Source organism: Malaclemys terrapin, chromosome 23 (genome assembly GCF_027887155.1).
Source record: "Malaclemys terrapin pileata isolate rMalTer1 chromosome 23, rMalTer1.hap1, whole genome shotgun sequence".
In the NCBI taxonomy this organism is placed as follows: domain Eukaryota; kingdom Metazoa; phylum Chordata; order Testudines; family Emydidae; genus Malaclemys; species Malaclemys terrapin.
Genome location: NC_071527.1, coordinates 16957122 through 16982003, shown reverse-complemented (window position 1 = coordinate 16982003; position 24882 = coordinate 16957122). Strand labels below are relative to the sequence as shown.

At 64.4% G+C, this 24882-nt stretch overlaps 1 protein-coding gene across 3 annotated transcripts in view; it reads left to right on the top strand.

Annotated features, from left to right (window-relative positions):
- The first annotated feature begins 9161 nt into the window (after nt 1–9161).
- MAST1 (microtubule associated serine/threonine kinase 1) overlaps nt 9162–24882 on the top strand; it is a 44232-nt gene continuing 28511 nt past the window's right edge. For 2 of the 3 annotated variants that reach the window (XM_054012423.1, XM_054012422.1), the window contains exon 1: nt 19608–19736. In XM_054012423.1, the coding sequence (XP_053868398.1) occupies nt 19651–19736 (86 nt within the window). In that variant the 5' untranslated portion in view covers nt 19608–19650. Of the gene's footprint in view, nt 9205–17916; nt 17949–19607; nt 19737–24882 lie in introns of those variants that run through there. The other variant, XM_054012424.1, reaches the window with a different exon arrangement.

Here is a 24882-nt window from a genome sequence, read left to right as displayed (position 1 = left end):
GAGCGGGTCCTGACCCGGCCAGGGCTTTCCATGGGGCCTGTGGTAAAACTAGGCAAACCTCTGGCGGAGCTGACGTCCCCCTGGCAGCCCTCCCCGGATCCCTGGCTGAGAACCGCTGCACTACCGGGGAGCTGAGTGGTGGTGGGGGGGAGGGGGGTTTATAGAGGAGGGAAACTGAGGCAGAGAGAAATTCAAGCGACTGGTCCGAGCTCCCAGGGGCAACCTGTGGCAGAACAGGGCTCTGAACCCAGGAGTCCTGGGACCCCAGCAAGCCCCTTAACTCCCCCCCCCCAAAGTCACGATTTCCATGACCCTGAAATCACGCTCTTCTCTCCCCAATAAAATCAAATAGCCGCCGCCCCTCGGTGGGGCAGGCCCCTCGCCCCTGCCCCCCACACTCACCCCAAACTCTCCGCAGCTTTGATTGACCGGGCTGCTCGTCTGCCAGGGGCGAGGTTTTCCTTCTCCTGCTCTGGACTCGTCTGGCTTTGACCCAGTAGGGAGGGAGCCCGGCTGCCGGGGGGCGGAGTGAATGGGGGGGGGGCGGAGTGAACCCGAGGGGGGGGGGCTGAATAGTTCTTCGGGTGATTTCAAACTAGCGCCCCACGGGAGGGACAAGGTCTGGTTCGTTCTCGTGTCGCTGATTCTCTCCCCCCCTCCAAGCAGTGGGGGGCCCCCCAAGTTATAGGGGCGGCCTGCGCTAGTAGGGGGCTGAACTGCTAGCAGGAGCCCCCCTTCCAGCCCCATGTTCTGATGTGATAACCCCCCACCCCTCACAGAGCCGCTGGGATGTCTATGGGGGGGGGTGGAGCCCCCCATCTCCACTTCCCAGCCCCGGCCACGGGCGACTCTCTGGGGCAGAACCGAGCCCGCAGGGTTGGGGGCGTCGGGCTCCTCTGGGTGGATGTGTTACCGCCGGGAGATGGGGGACCCTCCGCACCCCCTTTTCCCTAGTGGCTGCCGGAGGGTGGAACTGGGCCACCAGACCCCCCCCCCCCGCGTGCTGTCATTAACCAGGAGGGAAACCGCCACCCCCGCCCCTTGTGCCTACCTGCGCAGGCTGTGCTGGCCGGGGGGGTCTTGTCTGGGTGACCGGGGGGGGGCGATCTCCCACCCCGCTGCCGCCGCTGGGCTGGGGAGCGGCGCCTCCGTTCGTCGCCTCCCGCTCCGGCCGCTGCAAAGCAAATCCCTCCCCGCCCTGCCGCAGCCACTCGCCAGCCGGAGCAGCGCCGGGGTGAATCCGGAGTCGCCCGCGTCACACTGGTGTAGGCGGGGGGGCTCTGTCTCTCCCCCTCCTTCCTCCCAAATCCCATCGTCTGGGGCCTGCTCTGGGCTGGGTCCGGGGACGGACGTGGTCCGCTGATGTTAATCAACAAGGCAAAGAGGAGAAACTTCAGGTTTTTACCAGGGCCAAAAAACTCCCTCCCCCCCCGCCCCGGGTGGGGACGGGACCCAGCGTGTGAGGGAGGGGCCGGGATCTGGACCTGCGTTTGAAGCTGGGAACGTGGGTTTTGCATCGGTTCTTGCTGTGGGAGACACTTAAAACCAATGTCTTGTGCTCCCTTTGGGGGTCAGGCACGAGGCGGCTTATTCGCCTGGTGCTGAGATGCAGCCACCTCTGGGTTAGGCCAGGGGGGCTGCTTATATAGGGGTCTCTCAGGCAGTACTGAGATGCAGCTGCCTCTGGGGTGGGGCACGGGAGCTATTTAACAGCCGTGTAGCACAACAATTTAATGGCAGCCTGTGCCCAGCTGACCCAGCGGGGGGGGGGGGCGGGTTAGGGAGGCATCCTGGCACAGGGCTTTCTCGCTGCCACAATCTCCTTCCCTGTGGGCCTGGGGCGTGGGCCACCCAGGTCATCCCTGGCACAAACAGAAGGGCCTCTACCAATGCACCCAGGGAGGTGGGGGACCCTGAGACCCCATCTTCCTCCCCCTGCCCCACTGCATGGGGTGATCTCTGAGTTCCTTCTGCCCTTTTAATGGTGATCAACTCCCCCCCTTGTCTTTTTGGGTCCCCCGGGGATCACTGGGGCACTGCATGGAGCTGCCTTCCAGCCATGGGGGGGATGTGTCTCCAGGGGGGGCGAGTCAGCAGGGATCAGGACAGACAGACAGACACAGCCCCAGCCCCAGGGTGGGCCCTTGCAGCCCAAGCTGTGTAACCTGCCCCGGCCCAAGCCATTGGGCCTCAATGGTTTGGAAGGAGCCGTTTGGTTCAATGCACCAACCTTCGCCCCACCGCACGGGGACTCCTGGCTCTGGGAGGCGCGTGGGATCTAGTGGTCAGAGTGGGGCGGGGGGGCTGGGATGAGAGTCAGGACTCCTGGGTCCTGTCTCCAGCTCTGGCTAAAGCCCCGTGTGGGACTCACCTCCGAAAACCCGGCGCCAGAGGCTGAACCAGCCTTGACCCCAGTGGCCTTTCTGGGAGCTGCCGGGCAGTGGGTTACTGCTGCCACCTAGAGGGCTGCGTGCGCTGGTGGGTGCCAGGCTGCGGGGTGCCCATGGGGAGTGCGTTGGGTCCTACACGTGCCATGGGGGCGGAAGAATCCCGGCCTGCACTTCAGGGGTCCCCAGGGCAGCTCTGGGGACAATGGGCAGGAGCTGCGTCCCCCCACGTTGTGGGTGGGTTAAATGGCTCTGGTGTTGGGCGTGAGAGTGGGGCCCGAGAACACATGGGACTGGGAGACAGGACTCCTGGGGTCTGCTCTGAGTGGGGAGCGGGAGTCAGGTCTCCTGGGTTCAACTATCAGATCGGATAGTGGTTAGAGTGTGGGGAGGGCTAGGGGTCAGGACTCCTGGGTTCTGTGCTGAGCTCCGGGAGGGGAGTGGGGTCTAGTGGTTAGAACAGGGGGGGACACACAACCAGGTTTCCCAGGTTCTCTTTAAGGCCTGAGTCACAGTGAGGCTGCGTCTCATGCCCTTGCTCCGTGCCTCAGTTTCCCCCAATGGGATCCATAGCTGGGCAGGGCTAGCAAAGTGCATGGTATTACCAGGGCTTTGCCGACGGCTGTTTGGCATTGGGTGGGGGTGGGGGGAATTGCTCCTTCTGTCTGACTCCTCCATGCCTGCAGCGTTGGCCCGTGCCCTGGGGACCGGGGCGCTGCCTGGCTTAATCGGGACAGGTGGTGTCACTGCTTTGACCTCAGTGCTTCCGGCAGGGAAGTGGCCTCCGCTAAGCGCCGGCTGGGATTAGCAGGTAGGGGTTAGGGGCCACGGCAAGAAGGGGAATTAGAACAACTTCTGCCATCTGGCTGGGGCCAGCGCCCGTGGGCACGGGCCCAAGGCGAGCGCTGGCCCCAAGGCCTTTGCCTGCTCTAGATTGTCGGCGACCAGGCCTTCTCCTGTGGGCGGCCCAGGGCACAAGTGGAGGCCCAGCCCCTCCCCTGCTTCAAGCCACTCGACCCCCCCTCCCCTCCCAGAGCCAGAAATAGAACCCAGGAGTCCTGCCTCACTCCCCATCCCTTGCGCTAGAACATAAACCCTTGAAGCAGGAGGGTCAAAGAGCCCCGGGTCCCCCAGGCTGTAGTGCAGGGACTGGCCACTAGAGAGCGACAGAGCCACGCGGCGGTTCTGTGGGGCCCACCAATATTTCACGTTTCCCCGGCGATGATTCTTAAAGGGCTTTGTCTGGAAGGGGCCCAGCGGGGGTGGGGGGCGGGTCGGGCTCTGAGCGGCTCCGCTGGTCGGACCCCCGGTCCCAGAAACACAGCGCGGTGAGGGGTGTTTCCACCCCGGCAGCCCGGGGGAGGCGAGAGAACCCAGGAGTCCGGCCCCTGGAGAGCTCCCAGCCGCAGTCCTTCAGCTCCAGCACCATGGACAGCGCAGGGTGCAGAGCACGGCGTGTCCCGCCGCTGTGACTGGCTGCAGGGTGTGTGTGTGTGTGTGTGTTTGTGTTACACGCCTCTCCTTCCTCTGCCTGTCCCAGCCCCCCCCCCATCACCCCAGGGAGAGACCTGGGCTCTGCTCCTGCACCCAGCCCGCGGGGTGGCGCCCTCCTCCCAAGCTCCCCCCGGCACTGCCGGCGTCCGGGTGGGAACACGCATCACCCAGACACGCATGCCAGGCTCACCCACGCTCGCTCGGGCACGCTGGCCCAGGGGCTGGTCTCTGCCCCATCTGGTAACCAGTCTTCTGAGAATGGCCCCGTTCCTGGGCCGGGCACCAAGGACCCATGTGGTTCCGGGGGGCAGGCCCTGGCCTCCAAGACGCTGAGATTGGGCCTTCGGCACCAGTGACCCCGTCTCTCTCTCTGTCTCCCTGTGGCTCCCTCACACCGTCCGTTAGCGCACACCCCAGCTACTCACTCATCGCACACTAGTGCACACAACACACAGACACAGATCCACACACACACTCCCCACCACCAGCCAGACACCTGCCCCCGCAGGCAACACACACACACACAGCTGCCCTCCCCATCCCAGCCTGGCGTGCATGCGCGCGCGCACACACACACACACACACACACACACACACCTCCAGGCCCTGCTGTGTGTCTGCTGGGCCCAGCCCTAGCTATTGATTTCCTTTAACCGCCCCATTAGGCCGCCGATCGCCCTGGCCGCCCATCAAGTGCATTGACGGCGCTGGCCCAGCCCATCGACCCGATGTTCGTGCTGAGGCTGGCGCAGGACCGGGACGGGCGCTGGCCGAGGCCACGAACTGCCCTGGAGACCAGACGCCGCCCGTCACCCCCGAGAGCCGCCTGCTCCAATCACCCCGGAGACCAGCGACACCCCGTGCTTGCGTCTCCCCAGCACCCAGACCCCCATGTTATGGATCTGCGTGGCGATGAGAGTCCCATGGGCTCCAACCCCCCTGGCAGCCACCTTTGCACATCTCCCTGGCTCACGAAAACTACCAGGGGATCATTACGGGCTACGGCCTCCACTCTACATCTCATCGGAAATGCAGCAACTTCCTAACCCTGCACTGGGGCCAGCCCTGTCTGCCAGGGGAGAGCGCCCCCTGCTGAGCCCCCACCCTGCTCCCTGCAGCCCAGCGCCCCCTAGTGCCCCCTGGGGTCAGCCCTGCCTCCAGGGGAGAGCGCCCCCTGCTGAGCCCCTGTCCTGCTCCCTACAGCACAGCGCCCCCTAGTGCCCCCTGGGGCCAGCCCTGCCTCCAGGGGAGCGCCCCCTGCTGAGCCCCCACCCTGCTCCCTGCAGCCCAGCGCCCCCTAGTGCCCCCTGGGGCCAGCCCTGCCTCCAGGGGAGAGCGCCCCCTGCTGAGCCCCCACCATGCTCCCTGCAGCCCAGCGCCCCCTAGTGCCCCCTAGGGCCAGCCCTGCCTCCAGGGGAGAGCGCCCCCTGCTGAGCCCCCACCCTGCAGCCCAGCGCCCCCTAGCGCCGCCCTGGGGCCAGCCCTGCCTGCCAGGGGAGAGCGCCCCCTGCTGAGCCCCCACCCTGCTCCCTGCAGCCCAGCGCCCCCTAGTGCCCCCTGGGGCCAGCCCTGCCTCCAGGGGAGAGTGCCCCCTGCTGAGCCCCCACCCCGCTCCCTGCAGCCCAGCGCCCCCTAGGGCCCCCTGGGGTCAGCCCTGCCTGCCAGGGGAGAGCGCCCCCTGCTGACCCCATCCTGACGCAGCAGCCTCATCTGCAGTGGGCCGAGTGGATTCAGAGCGGGGGGCGGGGGGCGGGGGGCAGATCAGAGCCAGACCCCCACGGAGCAGCCCCCCCTCCCCCTCCCTGGGCCATGCGCCGCAGCCTCCCCTGGAGCAGCCCCCGCCCCACCGCTCCGGCCTTTCATAATCCATCGGCCCCATCAATATTTCAGCCCCGCTCATTTCCCTGCCATGGTCGCGGCCGCGGCTCCATTAGCTCCGGAGACTGGATTTTTCTAGGCCTCAGAGGAGGTTTGGGGAGGGAGGGGGAATGGAGAAGGGCAGGGGGGGGGTTGTGCCCCCCCTTCCCCACAGAAACTGACCCCTCTGGGCATCGCCAGAGCCCAAATTCCCCACGGCCAGATACCAAGGACTTGGCCCCCAGCCCCTTAGCCCAGCCCCCAACTGCCCAATGCTGGGGACCCCAGTCTCTTATCCCAGCCCCCCAACTGCCCAATGCTGGGAACCCCCAGCCCCTTAGCCCAGACCCCCAACTGCCCAATGCTGGGAACCCCCAGCCCCTTATCCCAGCCCCCAACTGCCCAATGCTGGGGACCCCAGTCTCTTATCCCAGCCCCCCAACTGCCCAATGCTGGGGACTCCAGCCCCTTATCCCAGCCCCCAACTGCCCAATGCTGGGGACCCCAGTCTCTTATCCCAGCCCCCCAACTGCCCAATGCTGGGGACCCCAGTCTCTTATCCCAGCCCCCCAACTGCCCAATGCTGGGGACCCCCAGTCCCTTATCCCAGCCCCCAACTGCCCAATGCTGGGGACCCCAGTCTCTTATCCCAGCCCCCCAACTGCCCAATGCTGGGGACCCCCAGTCTCTTATCCCAGCCCCCCAACTGCCCAATGCTGGGGACCCCAGTCCCTTATCCCAGCCCCCAACTGCCCAATGCTGGGGACCCCCAGTCCGTTATCCCAGCCCCCAACTGCCCAATGCTGGGGACCCCCAGACTCTTAGCCCAGCCCCCCAACTGCCCAATGCTGGGGACCCCCAGTCCCTTAGCCCAGGCCCCCTCGCGCCTTCTCCCAGCTCAGAGGGAATTCCTGGACGAGCCCCCTGTTGCGGGGGGGGGGCAGAAGCAACAGCTTGGCAGCTCTTCTAAGAGCAACGACAGCCCCCCCGCCGCCCGACCCCCCGGGACCAGACACTGACTGATCAATAATGCATCCGGCTCTTAACATATGTCAGGACTGGCGGGGGAGGGGAGAGACGGGCAGGCGGGAGGGGAGGTCGAGGCAAGTGGAGACGGGGAGGGAGGGGAGCGGGGAGAGGCGAAGGCTGCAGAAGGGGGAGGGAAGAGAGGTGGGGGAAGGGGAAAGGCTGCAGGTGGGGGGGAGGGGAGGGGAGAGAGGTGGGGGGAGAGGGGAAGGCTGCGGGGGGGAAGGGAGGAGAGAGAGGTGGGGGGAGAGGCGAAGGCTGCAGGTGCGGGGGAGGGGAGGGGAGAGAGGTGGGGGAGAGGCGAAGGCTGCAGGTGGGGGGGAGGGGAGAGGAGAAGGCTGCAGGAGGGGGGAGGGGAGGCCCCCTCGGGGAAGGGCGTAGAGGCAGGGGGAGGAGGCCAGAGAGGGAGGGCTGCAGAGGAAGGGGGGAGGAAGGTGCCGGGGGAGGGGGTCTGGGAAGAGCTGAGCTGGCGTTCTAGGCTCCCTGGCTCTGTCTGCCCCCCCCCCCGCCCCCAGTTCCCTGCGCTCTCAGCTGATGACGCCAGCCCAGCTCAGGCCACCAGATGCTGTGGACTCCGGGAGGGGAAGGGTTAACAATTAATCCAGCCCTTAATCCCAAACCAATTAGCCTTGAGAGGACCTGGCTCCACACCCCCAGCCCCCTGGAGCTTCCTGGGGTCCTATGGGGACCAGTCCTGCACCAGGGGAGGAAGGGGCTGGGAGGCCAGGACTCCTGGGTTCTATGCCCGGCACCACCAACGACTCCATGGGTGAGCCACTTAATCACTCTGTGCCTCAGTTTCCCTTTCTGTATAGCAGGGATAATAATTCTTCCTTTGGCTACATGGGTTATTGAGCTGTTCAGGGGAGGGACTGTCTCTCATGGGGGAGCCTGATCTCGGGTGGGGTCTGTGCATTGCCCGGCACAAGGGGCCCATATCGATTGGAAACTCTGCAATACAAATAACAATAACCTCGGGGGCGTCTAGCCCTGCTGGGCCCGAGCGAACACCCCCGGAGTGCTGTCTACACTAGAGCTTGCAACAGTGTCGAGGGAGGGATACAGGCTGGGGTGGAGGGAGAGGCCGCAGGGTTGCCAGCATACCAGGGTGTGTGTGAAAATTGCATGGAGACAAGGCCAGAGTTAAGGGGACTCTAGGGACAGGGTCTGAGGGAAGTGGGGGAGGGGGTAGTGGGGGGTATGAGAGGCACACGGGCAGGGGGCAGTGAGGGGGGATAACACGGAGGGCGGTAGTGGATGTGATGGAGGCACGTGGGTTTGGGGGGCAGCCGCTGGGGGAATGGTGGGAGCACATGGGTTTGGGGGCAGTGGGGCAGATTGGGGGAGTGGGTTGATGGGGCAATGGATGGTGGGGGGCACACGGGGTGGGGCAGTGGATGGTGGGGGACACAGGGGGTGGGGGCAGTGGGTGATGGGGGCTGCGAGAGCACATTGGGGGCACACTGGGTTGGGGCAGTGGGTGGTGGGGGCAGCGAGGGCACATTGGGGGCACACTGGGTTGGGGGACTTGGGTGGGGGGCACACTGGGTGGGGGCAGTGGGTGGGGGGCACACAGGGTGGGGGCAGTGGGTGGTGGGGGCAGCGAGGGCACATTGGGGCACACGGGGTGGGGTAGTGGGTGGGGGGCACACGGGGTGGGGCAGTGGATGGTGGGGGCACACAGGGTGGGGCAGTGGGTGGGGGCTACACGGGGGGGGGCACGGGCGGAGCCGGGCCCTGGAGGCTGCCCGGCTGCGGGGCTGGAAGGGTTAACTCCCCGGCCCCGGGGGAGAGGGGGGGCGGCCCCGCGGTTGCCGCAGCAGCGGGGAGCCGGGCGGAGCAGCCCCCCGTCCCCGGGGGCCAGGGGCTGGCGAGGCCGGGCCGCCCAGCCGGGATCTCGCCCCCCCTCCCCACCGCGCGGGAGCGGAGCCGGCGACGCGCAGAGGCGGCTGCATCCCCGGGAGCCGGGCGGGCGGGGGCAACATGGGGGGGGCGGGAGGCCCCGGGGCCCCGGGACCCCCCAGTTGAAGCGGGGGGGCGGGAGCTCGAGGGGCCGGGCGGGCGGGAGCAGGCGGCGGCGGACGAGGATGGAGCCGGGCGCGCACCCGGGCTGATCCCCGCGGGGGGCTGCGGGGCATCTCGGGGGGGGGGGGGCTGAGACCCCCAGGCGGGGGGGGGGGCGCACACACCTGAGCCGCCCCCCCGCGCTGGGCAGCTGGGCCGGGCGCCGCCGCTGCCGGGGCCTGGTGACTGCCAAGTTTTGTGGCAGAAGACGCGAGTGAAGGATCCTCGCTCCCCCCCCCCCGCCGCAACCAGCCCCCCCCCCCCGCAGCCACCACCCCTCCCTCGGCTCCATCCATCGCTGGCTCGGGGGCGCCCGGGGCCTGCTGGCTGGGGGGAGATGGACGACTCGGGGATTATCCGCAGGCGCCGGCTCCAGGTAAGGGGGGCTGAAACCCTGCGCCTGGCATGGGGGGTGGGGGGCTGTGGTTTTGTGGGTGTCTGGTTCCCCTCCCCTGCTGGCTCACGGACGGGGGAGGAGCCCTGCTCGATCCAGGGTGCCCCCTCCCATAGAGCCCCTCCCTGCCCCCCTTCGGCTACGATGGGACATTGAGCCCCGGGACCACGTTTGGGGGGCGTCCTTGGGGCGGGGGGGCTGTTTGGGGGGCGACCCACCGATGCATCCCCTCCTGTGGCGCTGCGGTGCCTGGGGCTCCCTCCATCCCGTTTTCCAGGTGTCCCCCCCTTTGAGAGACCCTCCCCCATCCATGGCCATGACCCCCCGCCGGGAAGTTTCTAGGGTGCACAGAGGCTGTGGAGCAGAGGGCGGGGGCTGCAGGGCAGGGGGGTGCGAATGGGGCACTGGGGGGGGGCGGTGGGGGTCCATTCTGCGGCTGGTGTTTGCCTGGTGGGTTTTGCTGCCAGGTCAGGTGGGAGTGTGTGTGTGTGTGTGTGTGTGTGGGGGGGGGGGGGTTGGCATAGGACAGCCAGATGGCAACATGCGGCAAATGCTCTCCATCTGGCCACTGAGAGGGGAATGGAGCCTAGTGGTTAGTGCTAGGGGGTGGGGTGGGGGAGGGTGGGGAGTCAGGACTCCTGAGTTCTAGTCTCAGCTCTGCCACTGGCTCCCCGTGTAACCCTTTCCCTGCCTCTGTGCCTCAGTTTCCCCCTTCTGTACAGTGGGGATAATGACCCCGACGCCCGGGGCTGGGGGAGAGTTGTGGAGCTGATCCGAGTGATGTCTGTAACGTGCATTGAGCTGGGTGGGGCCAGCGCACCCCCCATCTGTTGTTATATATGTGGGGGGCACGGGGGAGGGGCCACAGCCCGTCCCCCTGCCCCCAGGCCCGATGTGCGACATCAGGATCCTACCCACCTTGCCAGCACCTGGGATGGAAACCTCCCTCCCCCCGCGGGGCTCGCAGGGCCCTCGGGACCTGCCTGTCGGCAGCTCCACCAAGGCGGTAAACATGTTTGTTTCATTTCAGTACCTGTGGATCCCGCCCTGGGCTGTGACACACAGCAGGGATCAGAACCACTGGCCCAGTTTGGCCCTGTCAAGATCCTCCGCAGTCGGGGGTGTGAGGCGTGAGCTCAATTCTGGCTCGATTCCAGAGCAGGGGAGGTCACTCGGGCTCCCCCAAACCCCCACCCCACTGTGCAGTTGCACTCAGAGCTGGTATTCTTCACTTCCTGTGTAGAACTGTTAAAACAGCCCCACGCCCTGCCCCACTTCAGGCTCCCTCTTTGCATTCCCCACAGTCCTGGGCCAGGTCCCATCCCCTAGTGCAATCCAGAGCAGCCTCAGGGCTGCTCTAACGTCTCTCCCCCCCCCCACTGCTGGGAGGCAGAGAAAAGCCAGAGCAGTGTCAGCTGGAGGGCAGGGCTGCCAGCTGGAGATGCCCCCCCCCCACTCGGGGCTGATCCTTGCGGGGGCATTACACACTTTCAGACTCCTTTGGGCTGCCGGAGCAGCCTAGAAGAGTATAAATGAGAACTGGGCCTAGAGAGAGGGGGGGAGTGAGACACAGGGGACAACACCCCTCTGTCTCCCCTGGGGGGCCTGCTTCTGGAATCCTCACAGCCCCCAGAACCACCCCCCTGCCCCCTCCCCGCACCAGTGGACAGTGCCGAACCCTCTTGAGATCAGAACCCACAGCACCAACTGCACTGAGCTGAGCCCCGGAGGTGAATGGCAGGGGGTCCAAGACATCCTCTTCCCTCCTCCTCCAGGACTACAATCCCCAGAATGCCTCTGGGCTGAAACTGACCTGTGGGACTCACTGACACTTGGGCAGCCATGCCAGGAGGAAAATAAAACAAACCCCCCCATCCCGCCCACACGCGGCGGCTTCCGCCGTTTCTTCCCTGGCGGATTCAGGCCCAGAAATGTCCAAAAGCGGCCCCTGGTTTGGGAGGTCAGGTTCCCCCCAAAACAGAGCCAGCCCTGGAGAGGAGTAGTGACACTGCTCCCGATGGATTGGTGTCACAGTAGAGCCCAGGAACCCCAGGCCACGTTAGGGGCTCAGGGTGCGAAGCGCAGGGCAAACCAGTGACAAATGAAACATGGGGCTGCTGGATAGGATCAGAGGAAGGTGTGAGACCCCTGCCCCCATGACCTCCCCTCCTGACCTCTGATTGCTTTAAGCCCTGCAGCATGATGGTGACCAGCCCTCCTAAAACTGTCGTTACTGCGAATGGGGATCATTTCGCTCCTGCGGGATCATGTGGCCCTGCTAGATTCTAAAAAAAAAATCTCCCTTCATAACCCATTCCCTCCTCCCCCCGCCCCCCCACCCTCCTCGCTTTCCTCTGGGCCTCCTTCCAGTTCAACAATACTTGAACAGGGAGCGAGCAGTTAAAAGGGGCTCTGCCTTTTGAGATCAGGGCCCTGCCGTGCTTGGCCTAACAATCTGGGGAAACCGAGGCACGGCGCGGCAAAAGGCCTTGCCTAAGGCAGTCCCGGGAACTGAACCCAGGACTCCCAGCCCTTTGCCTTGAGCACCAGATGATTTTGATCGGCCTCCAGAGTCTCCGAGTGCAAGGTGCAGCTGGGCTGACCAAATGTGGGATGTTGGAAATTTGGATCCATATTGTTTTTTATGATTATTAGGTGTATTACGGTAGCGCCGAGGAGCCCAGTCGTGGACCGGAACCACGTTGGGCTGGGCCCTGCCCTGGGGAGACAAAGAACAACAGGTGGGTGCAGCCAGACGGGGGAGCCCCCAGGGAAAAGGATTCTCAGTGCTGCACCCGGGTTCCCAATGCTCCTGGTGCCGGGAGAGCTCCCAGATGCATTGCTGGCACCATTCCATTTCAACGGCTGGCTGCCTTCTGCTGGGGCCGGGGTGGGGGCCGGAGACGAGCGGCACCGGAAATGTGCGGCTGTTAATCCGGCGTGACAGGGCTCTTTAGGTTGGTGCCTCCGTCAACTTTTCGGAGCAGGGCCAAGCTGTGGGGGAGGAGGGGTCCTGCGCCTGTTTGCTGTAGCCTGCCCTGCCCCATAGGGCAGGCAGGTCCAGCCATGGGCCTGTGCTTTGGGGGGAGTCTGAGGGGTCACCGCCTTAGCTGGTCCTGGCCTTGTTTGTTTTGTGGATGGGTCACACACACACGCACGCATGCACGCACGCTGTGGTTTTGGTGATGTAGATCCCTTGGCATTTTGTGTAAGAGAGCAGGGAGGTGTCTGCTCCAGGGTCCTGGCCAGATTGGAACAAGGCAAATTCTTGTCACGATTCCCCCAGTGGTGTGAAGGGTTTTAATACCTTTCCTGTGCTGAACGCCTGTCTTGTGAGGCCGTGAAAAAACTGCCACACCTCGCCTCCAGAGGCGGCTGCATTTCTCCACCGGGCGAGGGATCCCTGTAGAAACAGCTCCTGCACCCCGCCCCAAAAGTGTCTGCTTCTCAGCACTGGATCCCAGTATAAACAACCCCTGTCCTCCACCCCAGAGGTGGCTGCATCTGAGTACTGGGCAAGAGATCCCTGTATAAACAGTCCCTGCACGCTGCCCCAGAAGCGGCTGCATCTCAGTACTGGGCAAAGGATCACTGTATAACCAAACCTCAGGACAGCTGTGTCGTTATTCCCATTTAGTAGATGGGGAAACTGAGGCACGGGGTGGGGTGGGCCCAAGCCTCCCCCACTGGCCAGAGGGGTCAGTTCCATGCCTGAGAAGTTGGAGTGGGGGTTGCAGGACACAGAGTGCCTGGGAGGGGGTGTGTGTGGGTCCATTGGGACGTCAGGAGGTGTGAGCCCCATAGCTGGTGGCTGGTGGGGGGGAACGGCAGCCCCAAAAGTAGTGGCTTTGGGGACTGGGAGCCCCAAGGCTGCTGGCTGTTGGTGGCACAAGCCGGTTGTATGCAGACACAGGGGCTGTGACTCCCACATGTGCAGTGGGGCCCCGTGGGTCATTGTGCAGGGTGTCTGGGGGGTCGTGGGGGCATTTGTGGATGCTGTGTGTTGTGTTTGGGAGCTGGGGGGCTGGCATTCTGGGGATGGGGGCAGGTGTGGCTGTGGGAGGCGGTTGTGGGGCATTTGAGGGGGTTGTGGGGGGCTGTGGGGCATTTGGGGGTGTGTGTGGACCTATGCAGGGCATGGAGGGCTTTGGGGCTTTTGAGAGGGTGTGGGGGGCTGTGCAGGGCGTGGGGGGCTGTGGGGCATTTGAGGAGGTTGTGGGGGGTGATGTGAGATTTCAAGGGGCTGAGGGGCATTTGGGGTGTCTGGGGGTGCAGTGCTGGGCAGAGACATTTGGGGGGGTATTATCCCATTGCTGGAGGGTGGGGAATCAGCTGCCAGTGCAGCCCCCCCCCCCGTGTCTCCTGCCCTGGGGGGAGGGATGGGGGGGCGAGTTCCCGGCAGAGGGGGCGGTTTGGGGAACTTGTGGGCACAGCAGCTGCTGATGCTGGAGGGAAGCCCAGCCCGGCCCCTCCCTGCTCTGGAGTGGCGGGGGGGGAGAAATCTGCCCCCATCCCTAGGAAGTCCTGGGGCTCCCAGCAGGGGGCGCTGTGGGGAGCGGGGCAGGAGCCCTGGCTGGGGGAAGGGGGTGTCTCCTGGCTACGCCAGTCCTGGCCTCTCCCAGCAGGGGGCGCTGTGGGGGGCTGGATTTAGGGCGGGGGCCCCATATTGCGGATAATGACCAGGTCCCAGCCATGCCCCCACGCCATAGCGGGGGGGAGGGGGGAGGCGCCTGTCCCTTTAAGGCCTGTGCGCGCCGCACACTGCGGGGGAGGGGAGCCCACGGGTGCTGCAATGCGACTGGAGGCTCCGGGTGGCAGCGCCGGGGCCCGATCCTGCTCCTGGAAGCCTGGACCCCAGGGGCGAATTAACCCCTGCGGTGCCGCCTCGGGGTGCTGCGGCTGATGCGCCCCCGAAAGGGGCTCCTGGCCCCTGGGGATCAGCGGGGCGGGGGGGCAGAGACTCGGGTCTCCCAGCTGGAGTGGGCTGGCGGGAGGGAGCACCCCGGGGTGGGGGAGCGGTGCACACGTGGCTGGGGTTGTGGAGGTGTTGTACACCCAGAGGGATTTGTTCTGCGCACAAACACAGAGAAATGTTACACACACACACAGAGAATTGTTCTACACACCGATACACTGAAATATCTCACACACCCGGACGTGGAATTGTTCCAGGCACGCACAGCTGCACACCAGCAGCGCTCACACACACGCTGGGCTGTGCTACACACCCAGGGAAATGCTACACACACACCGTTGGAAATATGACACACCAAGCGTGGGAAAGGAAAGTATATGTGGAATTGTACACAGGACACAGGTGCACACACACCAGGAGGTGTGCCCCACAGACAGACCCACATGGGGTTGTGACACAGATTTCCCACCTCCACCTTGCACGTTCTCACATGTGCACACTGTACACCCCCCCACCCCCCACCATACCGGCATATTCTCTCCTGCGCCCCACCCCCCAAGAGACTTACACACAACCGCTTCCTCTTCTCACCCCCTCTCAGCCACACACACGCTCTCGCACACCTGTGCCACTCACACCCTCTTGTGTTTACACACCCTCATTCTCACACTCTCACACACATGGGCAAATGCACAGCCCGCCCTCGTTTTCACACTCACAGGCATTATTACACTCATGAAGGCATCCACCCCCACACATGCACACCAACATGTAAACACACACATGAACACACACACACAGGCACACAAATTCACACATGAACACACACATACACAGGCAAACCAACACACAAACACACACATGAACAGATACATGTACACACGTGTGTACACACACGCAAATGCACACATGCACAGATACATGCACACCCACACAGTCACACACACCAACACGCACATACGCAAACACACACATGCACAAACACACGCAGACAGAGTTATTTTCCATCTCCCTGGGGGGGCAGAGTGCAGGAAAAGGGCCTGGAGTGGGTCCATCCCCTCTGCCCCACCCTGGGACCCCCAGCTGGCAGGGAGAGACACCCCGGCCCTGCCCTTCCCAGAGCCGCACCAATGGCAGCGCTCGCCACTGGAATGGGGTGAATGGTTGTGGGGAGGGTGTTACAGAGAAAGGGGGAGAGAGCTGTTCTTTCAAGTCTTGGCTCGGGGAGGGGAGAAGGGCCTAGTGGTTAGAGTGTGGGAGCTGGAAGCTAGGACTCCTGGGTTCTATCCCCAGCTCTGGGAGGGGAGTGGGGTCTAGTGGTTAGAGCAGAGGGCTGGGAGCCAGGACGCCTGGGTTCTACCCCCAGCTCTGGGAGGGGAGTGGGGGCTAGTGGTTAGAGCAGGGGGGCTGGGAGCCAGGACGCCTGAGTTCTACCCCCAGCTCTGGGAGGGGAGTGGGGTCTAGTGGTTAGTGCACTGGGAGCCAGGATGCCTGGGTTCTACCCCCAGCTCTGGGAGGGAAGTGGGGTGTAGTGGTTAGAGCAGAGGGCTGGGAGCCAGGACGCCTGGGTTCTACCCCCTGCTCTGGGGAGGGAGTGGGGGCTAGTGGTTAGAGCAGAGGGCTGGGAGCCAGGACGCCTGGGTTCTACCCCCAGCCCTGGGAGGGGAGTGGGGGCTAGTGGTTAGTGCACTGGGAGCCAGGATGCCTGGGTTCTACCCCCAGCCCTGGGAGGGGAGTGGGGGCTAGTGGTTAGTGCACTGGGAGCCAGGACGCCTGGGTTCTACCCCCAGCCCTGGGAGGGGAGTGGGGGCTAGTGGTTAGAGCAGAGGGCTGGGAGCCAGGACGCCTGGGTTCTACCCCCAGCCCTGGGAGGGGAGTGGGGGCTAGTGGTTAGTGCACTGGGAGCCAGGACGCCTGGGTTCTACCCCCAGCCCTGGGAGGGGAGTGGGGGCTAGTGGTTAGTGCACTGGGAGCCAGGACGCCTGGGTTCTACCCCCAGCCCTGGGAGGGGAGTGGGGGCTAGTGGTTAGAGCACTGGGAGCCAGGATGCCTGGGTTCTACCCCCAGCCCTGGGAGGGGAGTGGGGGCTAGTGGTTAGAGCACTGGGAGCCAGGATGCCTGGGTTCTACCCCCAGCCCTGGGAGGGGAGTGGGGGCTAGTGGTTAGAGCAGAGGGCTGGGAGCCAGGACGCCTGGGTTCTACCCCCAGCCCTGGGAGGGGAGTGGGGTCTAGTGGTTAGTGCACTGGGAGCCAGGATGCCTGGGTTCTACCCCCAGCCCTGGGAGGGGAGTGGGGGCTAGTGGTTAGGGCGGGGAGGGGCTCAGCGTCCGGTGCCGTCGGCCGCATCAGCCCCTGCACGTGTGTTGAGCGAGGAGTCCGTCGGCCTCTGATCACACTAGCAATTAAGGCTCTTTGAGAGATTCGATTCATTTTTTCCTGCTGGATCCAAGTTTGAGACGCTTGGGCCCAGATCCTCCAAGGCGCTGCCCGGGGAGCGAGGTGCCGACGTAGCTTTGAGGATCTGGGCCTTGGGGGATTTGGGGGGGGGCATGTGAAATTTGCACTGGGAGCCGGGGGGAGCGGGGAACAGATTCCCGGGTTCCGTCCAGGATGGGAACATCCCTTCCCAGAATGTGTCTCCTGCTGAGGTCCTGGCATGCCGGCTGCCGGGCTCCCAGGATAGACAGCCCTGGCTGCAGCCACGGGGGGGACTCGGACAGACGGGCAGACAGAGTCGGACAGACGGGGAGGGTGGCTGCGGCCTGCTAATGCAATCCGGGCCCTTCGCGGCCAGATGCCCCCCTGCACGCTGCAGCAGCTGCTGGCCAAGCGGAGTCCGAGCTTGGAGGCGAGAGGGCGGGAGGCTCCGCAGGGGGCGCTCTCCCCTCTGTCCTGAGCTCAGGGTGGTGCTAGGGGAGGGGGCGCCGCAGGGAGCGGGATGTGGGGGTCAATGAGTGGCACTTTCCCTCGCAGTCTGCCCAGTGCAGCACTAGGGGGCGCTGTGCTGCAGGGAGCTGGCTGGGGGGACTCAGTAGGGGGCGCTCTCCCCTGCCAGGCAGTGCTGGCCCCCAGCTCCAGGCTAGGGGGCGCTGTGTGGCTGTGGCCTTTGAGATGAGCTGTCACCCCCAGGCCCCGCCTCCATGAGCATCATCAGTCCCGTGGCTTGTTCGCGAGAGGCGGGGTTTTGATACCCAGGTCCTGGATTGGTTCTAACTGGGTTCACTCTTGCTTGTATCCTACCCTGCCCCCTGCTGGTACAGGAGGACACAGAGTTTTCTTTGTATAAACAGCCCCCTCACCCCACCCCACCCCAGAGGCAGCCGCATCTCAGTACCAGGCCAAAGGTCCCTGTATAAACAACCCCCGTGCCTCACCCCAGAGGTGGCTGCATCGCAGGCCCGGATGAGGGATCTGGGTATAAACAGCCACACGGTGCCCCACCCCAGAGGTGGCTGCATCTCAGTGCCGGATGGGGGATCCCTGTATAAACAGCCACCAGGCCCCACCCCAGAGGTGGCTGCCTGTTGGTGCCAGGCGAGAGACCCCCATGTGTAGGAATTACTATTAATTATTTGTATTGCGATGACACTTAGCAACCCCGGGGATGGGCCAGGACCCCCTTGTGCCTTGTGCTGCACAGATCAAAACGCTCCAGGCTCATAGAAAAGAGGTCAGCCCCAGGACGCCGTCACCTTCTGAAGATGCTCCAGGGGACAAAATCCCCTCTGCCCCCATTCCCCCCCAAGGGCTAACTTCCCGTCCCCCATCTTGTTTTGCAGAAAGACCTGCCGTTGCCACGGAAAAGCAGCAGGTGAGTCCCTTCCGCTGCGGTGTCTGTGTGTCCCGGGATTGGGGTGGTCACCCCCCCCACCGAGAGCTCCCCGCAGCTCATGGCCTGCGACGGTCAGTGTCCCGCTACAGACTGCACATGGGACCGATCCGGGCGATTCCCACGCTGGCTGGCTGGGGCAGAGGGGAGCTACGACCCAGGCCCATGGTGACGCGGCCGTGGGGCGGGGGTTAATCTGCCCGTCCTAAGTCACCTTGGTGCTTTGCCTGGATCTGGCCTGGCACATCCCAGGGGCCGTGCTGGCTTCCAAACCCCTCAGGCTTCTGCTGGTCTTTCCTCCCCTCCTGTGTTTTGGGGGCGGCAGGGCGGGGGGTTGGTTTGGGGGTGGGGTGGGTGAGGTCTGCACCAAGCTCTGCACACAACCAGCCGCGGAGACCCCCACAGACACCCACGTGTGCAATCGTCCACACGTGCTGTGTGCACAACCACACCCTACACACCAAGCTACACGGAGCACCTCACACACAACCACACCATGCATGTACCCAGACAAACAGTCCATGCAAAACCACCCCCCACGTACAAACTCAGTCACAGACACAACCCCATGTACCTACCCACCCCACCCCAATATAGCCCCCTATAGATACACACATCCCATATATACAACCATGCACCCAGCCCCATATATATACACAAATATACATTCATACAAAATATGGACAATCGCACAACACACACGTACACTACAGATAAATGCTCTCTATGTTTTGGGGGGGAGGGGCCTATACACACACACACCGCAGTAACACCCACCACAGAACACGTATTGTGTAACACACACACATCATAAACACAGGCACGGCCACCATGTACCCCACCCAAACAGCAACACACACAGATACACTCTAGTAACAGCCACCCACGATCCAGGTACCACACACACAAATACACAACCACACCCGCACAGAGACGTGTCCTCTCAGTGATCACACCAGCCGCAGATGGCAAAGGCCCCACTGCACCCAGAAGCCCCCTGTCTCCCTACACCCACCGCAGGGGCAGCCGGGGCTGTGTCTGTTTGTGTGTGTGGTACCTGTGACGTGTGTGTGTGTGAGAGTGCATGTGTGTGTTACTAGGGTGTATCTCTGTGTGTGTCTGTTTGGGGGGATTGCATGGGGTGCATGTGTGTGGTATGGGGTGTGTATTGCTGGAGTGTGTGTTGCTAGAGAGCTTGTGTGTGTTATATGGTGTGTGTGTGTGTGTCTATCTCCGATCTCCCCCCCGCCCCATCCCTCAATGGTCCCTTTGCCTGAAACAGCATTTCCAGCTGCATCATCCCTGCGGCCCCGAGACCAGAGTCCCCCTCCCCCCCCAGACACACACCCAGTAACCCAGCCCCCCCCGCCAGACACACACCCAGCCCGCCCCCCCGCTCCCAGCGCCCCCCCGCCAGACACCCCCAGCCCGCTCCCCCCGCTCCCAGCGCCCCCCCCCCGCGGAGACACACCCCCAGCCCGCCCCCCCCGCCCCCAGCGCCCCCCCGCCAGACACCCCCAGCCCGCTCCCCCCGCTCCCAGCGCCCCCCCCCCCCCGCGGAGACACACCCCCAGCCCGGCCCCTCCCCGGTCCCAGCGCCGCCCCCCGCTCCCCACTCCGGCTTCTCGGCAGCCGCTCGCCGCGCTCCGCGCTGGGCTCGGCCCCATGGCGGCCCCGGGGGGCGATGTCTGAGCCCCGGCGCGCGGCCCCGGCCGAGCTCCCGCGGCCCCGGAGCCTGGACGGCAGCAGCATGTTCCGCCGCACCAAGAGGTACCGGGGCCCGGACACCTGCCCCCTCCCCTCCCCCCGTCCCCCTCCCCCCATCATCCCTCCAGCCCCCCATCCTCCTCCGTCCCCCTCCCCTCCCCCCTCAGCCCCCCTCCATCCACAGCCCCCCTCCCCCTTCCTCCCCCCATCATCCCTCCAGCCCCCCATCCTCCTCCGTCCCCCTCCCCTCCCCCCTCAGCCCCCCTCCATCCACAGCCCCCCTCCCCCTTCCTCCCCCCATCATCCCTCCAGCCCCCCATCCTCCTCCGTCCCCCTCCCCTCCCCCCTCAGCCCCCCTCCCCCCGTCCCCCTCCCCCATCATCCCTCCATCTCCAGCCCCCCATCCTCCTCCGTCCCCCTCCCCTCCCCCCTCAGCCCCCCTCCCTCCGTCCCCCTCCCTCCTTCCTCCCCCCATCATCCCTCCAGCCCCACATCCTCCTCTGTCCCCCTCCCCTCCCCCCTCATCCCCCCTCCATCCACAGCCCCCCTGAGCCCCTCCCTCCATCCCCCTCTCCCCTCCTTCCCCCCATCATCCCTCCATCCCCCCATCCTCCTCCGTCCCCCTCCTCTCCCCCCTCAGCCCCCTCCATCCGTCCCCCTCCCCCTTCCTCCTCCATCCCCCCATCATCCTCCATCCCTCTCCCATCCTCCTCCATCCCCCCCTTCCTCAGCCCCCCTCCATCCCCTTGTCCCCCTCCTCCCTCCATCCACCCTTCCTCAGCCCCCCTCCATCCCCAGCCCCCCATCATCCTCCATCCCCTCCCCCTTCCTCAGCCCTCCTCTGTCCCCCTCCCCCTTCCTCCTTCATCCCCCCATCATCCCTCCATCCCCAGCCCCCCATCCTCCTCAGTCCCCCTCCCCCCTTCCTCAGCCCCCCTCCTCCCTCCATCCCCCCTTCCTCAGCCCCCCTCCATCCCCAGCCCCCCATCATCCTCCATCCCCTCCCCCCATCGTCCTCAGGCCCCCTCCATCCCCTCCCCCCATCCTCCTCCCTCCCCCTCTCTCCACAGCCTCCCTCCCCTCTTCCTCAGCCCCCCCTCCATCCGCTCGTCCCCCTCCTCCCTCCATCCCCCCATCATCCTCCATCCCCCCATCCTCAGCCCCTCATCCTCATCCTTCTCCTTCCCCCTCCCCCTCCCCTGTCAGTCCCCCTTCCCCTCCTTCCTCAGCCCCCCCATCATCCCTCCTTCCCCTCTGTCCAGATCCTTCCATCCTTATCCCTCTCCCCTGTCCCTCCCCCATCATCCCCCTCTCCTCTCCCCCGCCATTCTCCCCTTCCCCATCTGCCCCATCCCCCCATCATCCCTCCTTCCCCTCTGTCCTGATCCTTCCATCCCCATCCCCTCCCCCATCCCCTTCCCACCCCCCCAACTCTCCATCCTTCTCCTTCTCCCCCAACATCCCTCCATCCCCATCCCCCTCCATTCTCACCTCTCCATCCCTGTCAGCCCCCTCCCTCCAGCCCCTCTGTCCCTCCCTCCTTCATCCCTCCGCCTCCCTCTTCCTTACTATCCCTCCATCTGCAGCCTCACCCCCCCACCATCTCCCTCCCTACATCCTGCCCCTGGCCCTTCCCTCCATCCCACTTGCCCTCCCCGCTTGGCTTTTCCACCTCTTTCTCAGTGTCTTGGGGGTATTTTTGCTGGGGGGTACTGGGGTCCCCCCAGTGACCAACACTGATGGGTGGACACTGATGAGTTCAGGGCTGATGTGGGGATGGGGGGATGTCTTTGGAGTCGGGGGGCAGAGGCTGCTAGCTGGGGGGTCATGTTCAGAGCTGGAGGGGGCAGATTTGGAGTGGGGGGATTCAGAGTCTGGGGGGGAGGGTGCCCTGACACACCCCTCCCTCCTCCCTCCCTCCTCCATCCCTAGACACTCCCCTCCCTCCCCCCTCCAACCCCAGACACACCCCTCCCTATCCCCTCCATTCCCATACAAACCCCCCCTCCATCCCCAGACACTCTCCTTCCTCCCCCCTCCAACCCCAGACACACCCTCCCTCCATCCCCCTACAAATCCCTCTCTCCCCCTCCAACTCCAGACACACCCTCCCTCCATCCCCAGACACTCCCCTTCCTCTCCCCTCCCTCCACTGACACGCCCTCCCTCCATCCCCCTACAAACCCCTCCCTCCCCCTCCATCCCCAGACACACCTGCCCTCCATCCCCCTACAAACCCCTCCTTCCCCCCTCCAACCCCAGACACACCCTCCCTCCACTGACACACCTCTCCCTCCCCATACACCCCATCTATCTATCTATCTATCTATCTATCTATCTATCTATCTATCCCCATACACCCCATCTATCTATCTATCTATCTATCTATCTATCTATCTATCTATCTATCTATCTATCCCCATCCACCCCCTCTATCTATCTATCTATCTATCTATCTATCTATCTATCTATCTATCTATCTCACATACTCTGCTCTTTCTCAGTAACAGCCCAGATCCACCCATCTCCTTGGCCCTCCAAGCTCTGCGTCTCGCTGGGCCTGGGGGGGACCCAGCTCTGGGGTCTGAGGGTTGTTCAGTATTTCCAGCCCCTGCCCCATGGCGCTTCCTGTCTTAGGGGCTGAATAGTGTATGGGGGGGAGGGGCTAGAGACATATCTTGGAATGACAGCAAAGGAGAGCGGCTTCCCCCAGCCACCTCTAGCCCTCTTCCCTCCCGCCCCAGCCCTCTGCCCCCCAGCCCCAGCCCTCTGCCCTCCCGCCCCAGCCCTCTGCCCCCCAACCACCTCACCCACCTGCCAAGTGCTGCCTGGCTGCTTGGAGGGGCTGGGGTGGGACTGGGGGCAGGGCCCTTTGGGATCAGTCTGGGAGGGTGGGGGGAGACGGGTGTGGAGCCGAGGTGGGCACCTTTGGGGGAGTTACACCGTGTGTGTGTGTGTGTGTATGTGTATGTGTGTGCAATAGAGGAACAGCTGCTGGTCCCTGGAGAGAGTGTGTGTTACTCCATGTGTGTGTTGTTGTGCAGTATAATTGGTGTTTGTGTGATAGTGTGTGTGGTGGGAGAACGGCTTATACATGGTTGCGTATTCAGTAACACACGTGCACACACTGATGCACATCCTGACACGTTCACACATGCACTGACACACACTGACACACGTGCACACACTGACGCACACGGACACGTTCACACACACAGAGACACACACTGACACGTTCACACACACGCTGACACACTCACTCACACTGACACACGTGCACATGCTAACACATTTGCACACCACTGACACACTGACATGCTTGCACATGCACTGACATGGCCTTTCCTACCGGGCCTCCTCCGATTGAGAGCAACCGCTCAGCTCCCATCCATTGTTGGGTTTAATGAGCTGCTTGGCCGGCTGCATCACCATGGAGACAGGAGACAGATGGACAGAGCATCGCCATGGAGACAGGAGACAGACAGACAGGGCGTCTCCATGGAGACAGGGCATGGAGACAGACAGACACCAGCTACACACCACTAGGAGACAATACACACACAGAAGGACACACTCACATCCTGAACCACACTCACAGCCAGACCTGACCGGGACACAACACACACAGCCACTCACACTCCCCCCCACATGCCAACCCCCTACCCAGTCACACCAGACAGATCTTCTCACACACATCCAGACGGGAGGCAAACACACAGCCCCACACGTGCTGAGACACAACAGATCTTGCTCACCCTGGCTTCTGACAAACACACACACACACACACACCTACACAGTCAAACACACTGAGCCACATCACGCACAACCCAGACACAGCTGGAATATGTGACCCTGAGAGCGGGCTATGGGTCGGGAGTGAGGGGGCCGAGCTGCAGGCGGTGGGAGGAGCAGGGCACAGGGACCGAGGGGGCTGAGGCCAGGGTGCTTAGAGGATGGGACAGTTGAGGGTTTGGCAGTTGCCACATCATGGCCTAGACATGGCTCCCCGGTCCAGAGTTGGGGGAGGGAATCGCCTCTGCGAAGAGCAGTGTAGGGTGTATGACACATGGCTGAGGATGCTCGTCCCCGCCTGTCACAGCAGAGGGGAGCAGCCAGCATTCCCATAATCCCCTGCTCTCCCTGGCTCTCTCTGTCCCCTTTCCCCTCCGTGGGTTGTTGACTCTGAACCCTACTGACTGCCAGTTACACGTCAGAGCCGTGAAGTGTGAAACAGTCTGTGTACGGGCCAGGCTCTGCTACCGGCCCAGCCAATGGGCACCAGAGTCCCGCAGCTAATAAATAATCCTCGGTGGGGCAGATAAATTACCCCAGAAGGGGCAGCGGCTAGAACTCTGCAGGGCCCAATGGGCCGGAGCAGCGAGAGCCCCAAAGCTGATGGTGCGCGAGAAAACTGCCAGTGAGAGATTGGTACAGCCACGGCTCTGCCAGTGCTCCTCACTCCCGACCCGCAGCCCCTGCTCTCCCAGCCCTGGCCCCCGCAGCTCTGCCGGTGCTCCTCACTCCCAACCCGCAGCCCCCTGTCCCCCCGGCTCTGCCAGTGCCCCTCACTCCCGACCCGCAGCCCCTGCTCTCCCAGCCCTGGCCCCCACAGCTCTGCCGGTGCTCCTCACTCCCAACCCGCAGCCCCCTGTCCCCCCAGCTCTGCCGGTGCCCCTCACTCCCGACCCACAGCCCCTGCTGGCCCAGCCCTGGGCTCGCCCCAGCTCTGCCAGTGCCCCTCACTCCCGGCCCGCAGCCCCCTGTCCCCCCAGCTCTGCCAGTGCCCCTCACTCCCGACCCGCAGCCCCTGCTGTCCCAGCCCTGGGCTCCCCCACAGCCCTGCCGGTGCCCCTCACTCCCGACCCGCAGCCCCCTGCTCTCCCAGCCCTGGCCCCCCCAGCTCTGCCAGTGCTCCTCACTCCCGACCCGCAGCCCCCTGTCCCCCCAGCTCTGCCGGAGCCCCTCACTCCCGACCCGCAGCCCCCTGCTCTCCCAGCCCTGGGCTCCCCCCAGCTCTGCCGGTGCCCCTCACTCCCGACCGGCAGCCCCTGCTCTCCCAGCCCTGGCCCCCGCAGCTCTGCCGGAGCCCCTCACTCCCGACCCACAGCCCCCTGCTATCCCAGCCCTGGGCTCCCCCCAGCTCTGCCGGTGCCCCTCACTCCTGACCCGCAGCCTCTGCTATCTCAGCCCTGGCCTCCCCCCACATCT